Raw genomic sequence first — 11,970 nt, forward strand, 5'->3', positions numbered from 1 at the left:
CAGGCATGGTGGTGGGCTCCTGTAATCCCAGCTACTTGGGATGCTGAGGCAGGAGAATCACTTGAATCTGGGAGGCGGAGGTTGCAGTGAACCAAGATCGCACCACTGTACTTCAGCAATAAGAGCAAGACTCCATCTCACACACACACATACACACAATATAGTATTCATGGAACACAAAACCCAAGTATATGGAGGGCCTGCAGTTACCACAGGGCCAGCTGCAGGACATGAGCATGCATGGATTTGGATAAATGTGGGGGTGAGGCAGTTCTGGAACCAAGTCCTCCTGTAGACTGAGGGATGACTATGTGTCTTTGTATCTTCTCTCTTCTTTTTATTCTCGTGGGAGCATGCTATATACTTTCTCACCTTTTTCGTCTAATTGGATATTTTGAGGCTATTTTTGACAGAGAAAAACCGTTTCTGAGTTCTGATCTGACAGGTTGAAGGGCCCCCTGAGAGATGGAAGAGTAAGAACTGCAGTGAAAAAGAAAAACCAAACCGAGATCTTCAGCCTTTTCTTGTTGCCTTAGCAGAAACTGATGTTTGTGTGTTAAAGCAAAGCTTGTTTGGGGATTTTTAAGACAAAACTGAAGCCTACAGTCCATGTTATGTGGGGAAAAAGTTAGTAAGTAGGATCTTCCCTGGACTCTGGATATGAGTAGTAGTGAGAGAATGCACCATTTCCACAGACTTGACCCCATCAGCTGCCATTTCCCACAGATAAACAGAACATCATACTAAAACTACATGGAATTCTCTCACGTAAAGAAACCAAAACATTTTAGAGACTGATATGTCATGTTTTAGATATAAAGACCTGTTGCCATATATCTGAATATTTACATCAGTCATGGGACTGAAGATATTAAATTAAAAGGCTAGAATTTTGCATTTACTTTTAAGGTGTCTTTACAAAAAACAAATGATCGTGTACACTTTTTTCCTCTTCTTAAAATTGATCACTGTGCTGTTGTGCACGATTTCCTTAATAAGATACAGCTATTAGTGCTTGTGGCATTTTGTGATTTGTGTAACTAACCCTTTCCCCTCCAGCTTCTTACCTTTCTGTTCTGTGATGTTGCAGGGTTGCCTGATTCTGAGTGATGAACTGAACCATGCATCACTGGTTCTGGGAGCCAGACTGTCAGGAGCAACCATTCGAATCTTCAAACACAACAGTGAGTTTGCTGAAGAATTCACTGCTGGCCTTGGTTTTACTATTCTTTCGATCCATGGTGGGAGTTAACATTAGTTATATTAGCAGTTGAAAGTATAAATGAAGACAAAGTAGCAACATTTAAAATGTTCTTCTGGTCCAGTCTTTTAAAATTAGAGGTTGAAGGAAGCCTCTTGTACAAATATAATACTATCCTTTATTTGACCATTAAGTTTTCCATCCCATTTCCTTGTTTACAGATCCCTTACTCAAATACATTTACTCAATGCCTATAGTGTATCTTGCCTTAAGACTAGCGGTATTTAAATGAATAAATTAAGATCTCTGACTGGTTATTGAAGAGACTTAATAGATAAGCCAGTCCTTACAATACAGCGGACAGGTGCTGAAGTACAGCTATGAATAGACGCTGTGGGAGCACAGAGAAGGGTGGCCCTGAGCCAGACCTTTCCTCCCTCAGTGGGAATATCTTTGTGTATTATTAAAATAATTATTTAGAATAACAATGCATAACTTTCATAGTTAAAACACACACATAGGCAGTAAAGATGACTAAACTGTATGTTAATATCATCTTTTCCCAAAATGTGTACAGGCGCAGACAAAAGTTTGGAAGAATGTATACCAAAATGTTAGATGTGTACCCCTGGATGGAAGGATCATTTTTGCTTTTGTTCTTGTTTTTGTCTTGTCTAAAATGTTTTACAGTGTGAAGTGAGATCTTATTAAATATCACTATGTAACCTGTTATTTTCCTTTTTTTTTTTGAGACTAGAGTCTCGCTCTGTCACCCAGGCTGGAGCGCAGTGGCTCAATCTTGGCTCACTGCAACCTCCGCCTCCCGAGTTCAAGCGATTCTCCTGCCTCAGCCTCCCTAGTAGCTGAGATTACAGGGGTGCGCCACCACACCTGGCTAATTTTTAGTATTTTTAGTAGCGACGGAGTTTCACTGTGTTGGCCAGACTGGTCTTGATCTCCTGACCTCAGTTGATCCTCCCGCCTTGGCCTCCCAAAGTGCTGGGATTACAGGTGTGAGCCATCATGCCTGGCCTCTTTTTACAATACATGGTGATTGTTGTTTGTCATTACATGTAACTCTACCTCATTCTTAAATGCCATTGTGGCAGTCAGTGTCTGGATGTGCCCTCATTTAATTGCCCCCTCAATTGGACATCAGGGCTGTTTCTAAATTTTTCTACTGGGAACAGCACTACAGTTACAGTTTTATATAATCATCTGGTTAGTGCCTTAGGATAAATTTCTAGCAGTCTCAGAATGCATGGTTAAAAGTATACATTTTTAATACTTTTCCAAATTGCCTCTAAGCGTTATATGAACCTTTTTTTTTTTTTCACTTTTATTTTAGGTTCAGGGGTACATGTACAGGTTTGTTATATAGGTAAATTGCATGTCTCGGGGGTTTGTGTACAGATTATTTCGTAACCCAGGTAATCAGCATAGTACCTGATAGGTAGTTTTTCGAACCTTACCCTCCTCCTCCTCCCCTGCCTCACTCTCAAGTAGGCCCCAGTGTCTGTTGTTCCCTTCTTCATGTCTGTATGTACTCAGTGTTTAGCTCCCAGTTACAAGTGAGAATATGTGGTATTTGGTTTTCTGTTCCTGTGTTAGTTTGCTTAGGATAATGGCTTCTAGCTGCATCCATGTTGCTGCAAAGGACATGATCTCATTCTTTCTTATGGCTACATAGTATTCCATGGTGTATATGTACATATATATATATTTTTTTTAATTTTTATTTTTGAGACAGAGTCTTGCTCTGTCTCCCAGGCTAGCATGCGTTGGCATGAACTCAGCTCACTGCAACCTCTACCTCCCCAGATCAACCGATCCTCCCATCTCAGCCACCCTAGTAGCTGGGACTACAGGTGTGTTCCACTATGCCTGGCCAAGTTTTTTGTTTTTGTTTTTGATTTTGTTTTTTTGTTTTTGTTTTTTGTATTTTTTGTAAAGATGGGGTTTCGCCGTGTTGCCCAGGCTGGTCTTGAACTCCTGGGCTCAAGCAGTCCACCCACCTTTGCCTCCCAGTACTGGGATTATAGGCATAAACCACCGCACCCGGCCCACATTTTTTTAATCCAGTCTACTGTTGATGGACGTTTAGATTGATCCTATATCTTTGCTGTCGTGAATAGTACTACAGTGAACATACACATGCTTGCATCTTGTATGAATTTTTCCTCAGCAACATGAGATTGACTTTTCCTACTCACTGGCCAACATAGGCTACAGTGAATCGTTTTAAATCTTCCCAAATCTAATGAGGAAATAATGTTACTTTTTATTTCATTGCTTATTAGGTATAGAGCAACTTTTTGCATTTTTACTGTTTTTTAAACCCTACTTGTAAACTAATGTGTTTGTATTTCTTTATAAATTGGCCATTTTCAAACTGTTTCTATTTTTTACTGATTATAAGAGCCCTTTATATTAATTATCTTTTCCTTTATGTTGCATTATTTTATTATTATTTTTTTGAGAGAGGGTCTCGCTGTGTCACCCAGGCTGGAGTTAAGTAGCACAACTACAACTCACCACAGCCTTGACCTCCTGGGCTCAAATGATTCTCCTGCCTCAGCCTCCTGTGTAGCTAGGACTGTAGGCATGCACCACCATGCCGGACTAGTGTTTTTTCTTTTTTATAGAGACAAAGTCTCGCTGTGTTGCCCAGGTTGGTCTTGAACTCCTAGGCTCAAACGATCCTCCTGTCTCAGCCTCTCAAAATGCTGGGATTACAGGAGTGATTCACCATGCCCAGACTGCACTATTTTTATATTTTTGACTTTGTTTTCAGTGTCTTCCTGTGCAGACACATGAAAATGTTTTTGTTGCCACACTTGTTTTACTACTTTCCGATTTTACACAATACTCTCCTTATTCTCAGATCATAAGATTATTCTCTCATGTTTTCTTCTAGGAGTTTTGCGATAGTTTTTATTTAAATTTATGTGGAATTTGGGGGCATAACATTGGAGAGAGGTTAAATTTTTTTTTTCTAAGTAGATAATATGGTTAAGCATTCTGCTATAGATATTTTTCTTTTTTTTTTTTTTGATACAGAGTCTTGCTGTGTCACCCAGGCTGGAGGGCAGTGGCATGATCTTGGCTCACTGCAACCTCCGCCTCCTGGGTTTAAGCAATTCTCATGTCTCAGCCTCCCAAGTGGCGTGATGCCACTGCACTCCAGCCTTGGCGACAGAGCAAGACTCTGTCTCAAAAAAAACAAACAAAACAAACAAACAAACAAACAAAAAAACAACTGGAGGCTTTGAATCAGGACATAATTTACTTCTGTAGGGAACATCTGAATCTTGATTAGGTCGTATGCCGATTTTTTCTTAAAAATTACTGAATGTGTAAGCACAATCACAACCTTAGGCTATCTTATTTGTGTTTGTGTTCTGTGTTTTTATTACCTTATTTCTTTTTCTGTTAAAATTGTTTTCTGCAAAGAGCAAAATCATGTACTTTTATAACCCCTTCCTCCAGTGACAAGCAATACAGAATACAAAATCAGATTTTATGATAGGGCCAGGCGCAGTGGCTCACGCCTGTAATCCCAGGGCTTTGGGAGGCTGAGGCGGGCAGATCACCTGAGGTCAGGAGTTCAAGACCAGCCTGGCCAACATGGTGAAACCCCATCTCTACAAAAATACAAAAATTAGCCTGGCGTGATGGTGGGTGCCGGTAATCCCAGCTACTTGGGAGGCTGAGGCAGGAGAATTGCTTGTACCTTGGAGGTGGAGGCTTCAGTGAGCCGAGGTCACACCATTGCACTCCAGCTTGGATGACAGAGGGAGACTCCATCTCAAAAAAAAAAAAAAAAAAGATTTTATGATAGGATGTCTCCCACCCCTATTAATTCCCTAGACTTAATGTTGCCTAAATTTTGGGGAGTTTTTTTTAAGTACTTCGTTTCAGGGCAAGTATTTTAAGTATGAAATCTGTATTGTGTCAACAATGGTCTTCAAAGCATTTGTCTTTAACAAGGAAATTATGATCGCCATTAATGGCAGTAGCAGCCAAGTTGTTTCCAGGCCCATTAACCACCATAAGAACCAACAGAGCCACAAGAACTTGGTTGTTTATATACAACTTATGAAGTCAAACATGGAATAATTTCAACTGATTGTCAGGCTTGCTTAACACACAGACTTATACATGCCCCAGACGGGTGTATTTTTAACCCAGTACCAAAATAAAACTCTTTAACAAGCATTTATTGAGTACGTCCTGGGTGAAAGGAAATGGAGCACGCACTGTGAAGTTTTTTTACCCCTTGTGTTTATTTTTTTAGGAGGAGTATATGTCTGTGATGGTTTATTCACACTCTCTCGCTCTGTCTTTTTTACGCATTTATTTCCGAATGACTCACTGGGATTAGAGATACAGTTTGGTTGTGTGTTTTTCGATAAACACACAGAAGCTAACTTCATGGCAGGGTATTCAACATGAGACAGTGGTCATTTTATAAGCAAGCAAATGAACTGAGTCAACCACCACAGTCCTTTAGTCAAGTTTCAATGGTTTTGAACATTTGTTACATTTTGGATTTCAATTCAAGGTGGCAATAATTCACCTATTTTGCCCTGCTTTTTTCTGCCCAACTCTAATTATGTCCTTTGCTATCTGAGGCGTAGTTTCGGAATGAGAAATATATCTCTGCCTTTCCGGAATAAAGTTAGGAAAGAGGAAGATGCGGTATGACTGTTCTTTTTTGTGCTCTGTAGATATGCAAAGCCTAGAGAAGCTATTGAAAGATGCCATTGTTTATGGTCAGCCTCGGACACGAAGGCCCTGGAAGAAAATTCTCATCCTTGTGGAAGGAATATATAGGTAATCCTGCTTTATTATTCTTACCTTTGTGACTTGGCCCCATGAAGTCATAGAATTTTTTAACTGAAGGGAACATTAGTCTATCCCCTTCTGGAAACTAAGGAGACAGTATGTATATAAGTCGCTAAAATACCTGGAAACAGAGTCAGCATTAGAACAGAAGTCTTTTTATCTAGTTCTTCATTATTCTTTCCATTATACAACATAGTCACCAAATCCCCTTTCTATTTGGGTCTTTTATTTTTCTAGTTTGTAGAGGGAACTTGTATGTAGGGGCAAGAATTGGAATATATATTTTAATATGTCAAAACAAATTACACACCATTTAATTTTAATAAATATTTTAGGCTGAGTGCAGTGGCTCACGCCTGTAATCCCAACACTTTGGGAAGCCAAAGTGGGAGGTCGCTTGAGGCCAGGAGTTTGAGACCAGCTTGGGCAATATAGTGAGAGCCTGTCTCTATAAAAAATAAATAAAACTTAAAAAGAAATATTTTATTTTGGTTAACTTTACAGCTTTTACACGTATTTTTACCACCTAATTTTTTTTGTTCTTTTGTGTCATTTTAATTGCCTGATGCAAAGTCTCATGTTGCCTGTAATTACAAGCTTTAGAAGAATCTGCTGTGACCTTAATTCTTTTTGTCGTAAATTAAGATCTCTTGTGTTTGGTGCTTGTTTTTTGGTGGTTTGGGTGGCTTTTTTTTTAAGATGGAATCTCACTCTGTCGCCCAGGCTGGAGTGCAGTGGCACGTCGTCAGCTCACTGCAACCTCCGCCTCCCGGTTCTCCTGCCTCAGCCTCCCGAGTAGCTGGGATTACAGGTGTGCGCCACCATGCCAAGCTAATTTTTGTATTTTAAGTAGAGACAGGGTTTCACTGTGTTGGCCAGGCTGGTCTCGAACTCCTGACCTCAAGTGATCCGCCTACCGCAGCCCACCAAAGTGCTGGGATTACAGGTGTGAGCCACCGTGCCCAGCCAGTGCTTGTTTTAAAAGTCCAGTTTTCTTTCCCCTAGTCTTTTGCCTTGCCATGGCTTCATCTACCTTTGTCAGTTTAAGCCACAGATACAGTTGTCAGACCATTTAAAACCCAGTAAACTCAGCTGGGCATTGGGGCTTATGCCTGTAACCCCAGAACTGTGGGAGGCCAAGGCAGGTGTATCACTTGAGGCCAGGAGTTCGAGACCAGCCTGGGAAACATGGGGAAACCCTATCTCTACTAAAAATACAAACATTATCTGGGCATGGTGGTGGCGGGCACCTCTAGTCCCAGCTACTTGGGAGGCTGAGGCACAAGAATCGCTTGAACCCAGGAGTCAGGGATTGTAGTAAACCGAGATTATGCCACTGCACTCCAGCCTGGACAATGGAGCAAAACTCTGTCTCAAGAAAAAAAAAAAGCAGTAAACTCAATGAAGTGCCAAACTCCCAATTTTGATATAAGAAGTCTGAGTATATATGTATTTATATTTTTTTTTTCATGTTTTGTCAGCATGGAGGGATCTATTGTTCGTCTTCCTGAAGTGATTGCCCTCAAGAAGAAATACAAGGCATACTTGTATCTGGATGAGGCTCACAGCATTGGTGCCCTGGGCCCCACAGGCCGGGGTGTGGTGGAGTACTTTGGCCTGGATCCCGAGGATGTGGATGTTATGATGGGAACGTTCACAAAAAGTTTTGGTGCTTCTGGAGGATATATTGGAGGCAAGAAGGTAAACGAGCCATGAGAATGAGCGATTAGAGATAAAGTCACTGGCAATTAGATTTGGTACCTCAGGCCTAGCAGATGGGGCCCTGAACTGGGATGTCCCCAAATTTGCCTCTGGTTTATGCTCATAATACCAGTGAGTGACTCTAATGTCTCCTCACTGAACTAAAGGCTGGTTCTGTTCATTGTTTGTTGTTTTCTTATTTGAGCTTCTTTCTAAGCTACATGCTGATCTGAGATATAGAATACCCTCTTGTGTGAAAGAACACACAGTGGTGCTCCCTGCCCGCCCCAGCCTTCTGTTGGTTTTTCATTGTGCTCACAGTTTTCAAAAACAGTGGGGTTGTCATGGGAGCTCATGGGAATAGCAGGTCACCTTACCCTTGGACACAAATATATCATGAGTGAACATGCAGACAGGAAGCAAAAAAGTTGTGTTAGCTGTGGGGTACTACAAAGCATTGTATTTTTCAATTTTTAAACTATGAAGTTGCCTTTTCTGGGTCTTTGTAGTCAGAAAAAAGTCATATGGTGAATTTTGATACAGGTAAGAATCTGTGGTGTGGTAGAAATGGTGAACCATAAAGACAGAGGCCTGGGTCTGAATATTTCTCTGCTTACTTTGTTAGACCTCAGGGAAAACATTTAACCTCTCAGTTTCCTTGTCAGTAAAATAGAGATAAATATGCCCAGCTTGTAAGATTGTAGTAAGGGTTTAAAAAGTAATATATGTCCATGCTACAACATGGGTGCACCTTAAAAACATTATGGTAAGTGAAAAAAGTTAGTCACAAAAAGTCACATATTGCATGTTTTAAAATATGTGATAACTAGAATAAGCATAGAAACAGAAAGTAGATTAGTAGTTACCGGAGGCGGAGGGGATAGGGAAATGGAAAGTGAATGCTAATGGGTATGAGGTTTCCTTTCAGGGTTATGGAAATGTTCTAAAATTAGTGGTAAAAGTGGCACAACTCTGGATATAATAAAAACCACTGAATTGTACTTTAAAACGGTGAATTCTGTGGTATGTGGCTTATATCACAATGAAGCTGTTATTTTTAAATGTTGACTGCAATGTTAGGGAAAAAATAATGTATGTCAGGTATTTGTATATGGCACAGAGGAAGTGCTCATAAATGATCTTAATTTTGCTTCACAACTCAATATTGGGAGTCTTAAAGAATGGTTATGCTGGGCACAGTGGCTCACACCTGTAATCCCAGCACTTTGAGAGGCTGAAGTGGGAGGATTGCTTGAGCCCAGGAGTTCAAGACCAGCCTGGGCAACATAGTGAGACTTCATCTCTACAAAAAAGTAAAAAAAGTTAGCTGGGTGTGGTGGCACATGCCTGCAGTCCCAAGTATGGGGGAGGCTGAGATGAGAGGATTGCTTGAGCCTGGGAGATCAAGGATGCAGTGAGCCATGATTACACCACTGCATTCCAGCCTGGGCAACAGAGCAAGACCCTATCACAGAAAAAAAGGTCATTCTTTTAATACTTGATAGCCTTTTAGAGAGAACTCATTTTCAGTGACTTTTAATCAGCTTTGATAGATTTTTCTTTTTTTTTTTTGAGACCAAGCCTTACTCCATTACCAGGCCAGAGTTCAGTGGCACAATCTTGGCTCGCTGCAACCTCTGCCTCCTGGGATCAAGCAATTCTCCTGCCTCAGCCTCCCAAGTAACTGGGACTACAGGCGTGTGCCACCATGCCCACCTAATTTTTTGTATTTTTAGTAGAGACGGGGTTTCACCGTGTTGGCCAGGATGGTCTCGATCTCTTGACCTCGTGATCCACCCACCTCAGCCTCCCAAAATGCTGGGATTACAGGTGTGAGCCACTGTACCCGGCCAGGTTTGATAGATTTTTATCTCAAATTTTACCTTTTTGTTAATGGGACCAGGCTCACTTTGGAGAGTTAGTTGTTTTTTAGTAAGCCTCGTGACTGTGAACCAAAGGATAGGAAAATAAAACTCTGGGAGATCATTTAAGTACAATATATTTGTGCTTTTGGTTTTTTTAGTACAATTTTTAATATTTTTGAGATAAAACTGTTTTATAGCCACATTTGTGTCTCCCTAATTTGTTCTGGTACATAAGCTTCTTGTGTGTGCATTTTAAAGATTTGGTGAAATTAAAAGATATCAAAGAATAGGGATATACAGTTAAGTTTTTTTGAAACCCTTGTAAATAACAGAGTTTTACTTTATTCAGCGAGATGTCATTGGCATTTTAATAAAATACCTTGTAAATTTCTATTTCACATTTATATCATTTTATACATTTCTGCATATCTGGAGGAAGTTCTAATGCTCTTAAAGTTGATGTTAGAGAACTTATTTAGGGGTGGAAGGATGGGCTTTACAGGCACAGAGAGCTGCAGATGACATTTTCTGTGATACTTGGAATTAAATCATTATATCTAGAAAGCAATCCAAACACCTTGTTTAATTCAGCCTTGTTCATTTATTTTTAACTTTTTTTTTTTTTTTTTTTTTAAGACGGAGCCTCACTCTGTCCCCCCGGCTGGAGTGCAATGGCGCAATCTCAGCTCACTGCAACCTCAGCCTCCTAGGTTCAAGCGATTCTCCTGCCTCAGCCTCCCGAGTAGCTGGGATTATAGGTGCCCACCTCCACACACGACTGATTTTTGTATTTTTAGTAGAGATGGGGTTTCACCATGTTGGTCAGGCCAGACTTGAACTCCTGACCTCAGTAGATCCACCCACCTTGACCTCCCAAAATGCTGGGATTACAGGCATGAGCCACCATGCACGGCCATATTTCTAACTTTAAATGATACATTCTCCAAATTTAGAGGGGTTGTTTTAAAACTAGTTTTTCTCCTATGTTGTTCCATGTTTAAAAAACAAAACCGGCCGGGCGCGGTGGCTCACGCTTGTAATCCCAGCACTTTGGGAGGCCGAGGCGGGCGGATCACGAGGTCAGGAGATCGAGACCATGATGAAACCCCGTCTCTACTAAAAAAATACAAAAAATTAGCCGGGCATGGTGGCGGGTGCCTGTAGTCCCAGCTGCTCGGAGAGGCTGAGGCAGGAGAATGGCGTGAACGCGGGAGGTGGAGCTTGCAGTGAGCCGAGATTGCGCCACTGCGCTCCAGCCTGGGCGACAGAGCGAGACTCCATCTCAAAAAAAAAAAAAAAAACCCCAAACCTAAGAACTTTGCCATGTTTCTGACCCAGTTGTTGCCAGCAGTATGCTTCGACCATGTTGGTTGACCTTGTATCTCAGATTAGTGTCCCTATTCCAGTGCCACTGAAGCGAGGAGTCCTCTAGAACTTAGAAGGAAAGGACTGACATTGCCAGTGAATGCAAGAATTGTCTCTACTTATCTGCCTCTGTGAACTCCCCAGGAGCTGATAGACTACCTGCGAACACATTCTCATAGTGCAGTGTATGCCACGTCATTGTCACCTCCTGTAGTGGAGCAGATCATCACCTCCATGAAGTGCATCATGGGGCAGGATGGCACCAGCCTTGGTAAGTCTTTTTCTTGAAACATTGCATAAGTCCACCTAGCAGCCAAACGTGCTGTTTTTCTTGAGATTTTTTCCTAAAATAAATAGTCAGGTTTACTAATAGGCAGAGCTGGCTGGTGTATGGTTTCCATGGACACTTTTTTAGTGTGTTTGATACATATGCCATGAGAACGACCCTGGCTCACTTCCTGTGGAATTTTCTTGTTTATAGATGGGAGGCTTTACTCTTACTATCCTACATACCCTCTTAACTCACAGGTAATATACCTTCAAGGTTTTTCTTGAATTACATAATTTTATGTGAAGGTGTAATTCACTGTAAGTGATGTTTCATTAACAGCATAGTTAAGAGCTGCTGTTTTCATAAATTAGTATTCCTGATTTAATGCCTTTTTAAAGAGTTTCTAATTTCATATATGGTAATAATAAATGACATCCTGAATCTGTTTATTTTGTCTTTGATGGGATTTGTAGTCCCAACTAGATGCCTTGATTTAAACAAACTACTGTGAACAGTAAAGTTCAGTGTTCACTTTCTGACATTTGACTTTCATTTTGCAACACCAGAGGGCAGTATTGACTGCAGAACAGTGGTACTAAAAGGGCAGCAACTGGGTGTCTGTTTTTACTTTAAAGAAAATATTTTCGGCCGGGCGCGGTGGCTCACGCTTGTAATCCCAGCACTTTGGGAGGCCGAGGCGGGCGGATCACGAGGTCAGG

The 11,970-nt window shown here is 41.0% G+C and overlaps 1 protein-coding gene across 1 annotated transcript in view; it reads left to right on the forward strand.

Annotated features, from left to right (window-relative positions):
• Nucleotides 1–11,970, forward strand: part of SPTLC2 (serine palmitoyltransferase long chain base subunit 2) — a 92,702-nt gene that overhangs the window by 30,682 nt on the left and 50,050 nt on the right. The window contains exons 5-8 of the mRNA XM_058429528.1: nt 1,091–1,184; nt 5,932–6,037; nt 7,531–7,750; nt 11,125–11,251. Of these exons, the coding sequence (XP_058285511.1) occupies nt 1,091–1,184; nt 5,932–6,037; nt 7,531–7,750; nt 11,125–11,251 (547 nt within the window). The remainder of the gene's footprint in view (nt 1–1,090; nt 1,185–5,931; nt 6,038–7,530; nt 7,751–11,124; nt 11,252–11,970) is intronic.

Source organism: Hylobates moloch, unplaced genomic scaffold, assembly GCF_009828535.3.
Source record: "Hylobates moloch isolate HMO894 unplaced genomic scaffold, HMol_V3 SCAFFOLD_16, whole genome shotgun sequence".
In the NCBI taxonomy this organism is placed as follows: Eukaryota; Metazoa; Chordata; class Mammalia; order Primates; family Hylobatidae; genus Hylobates; species Hylobates moloch.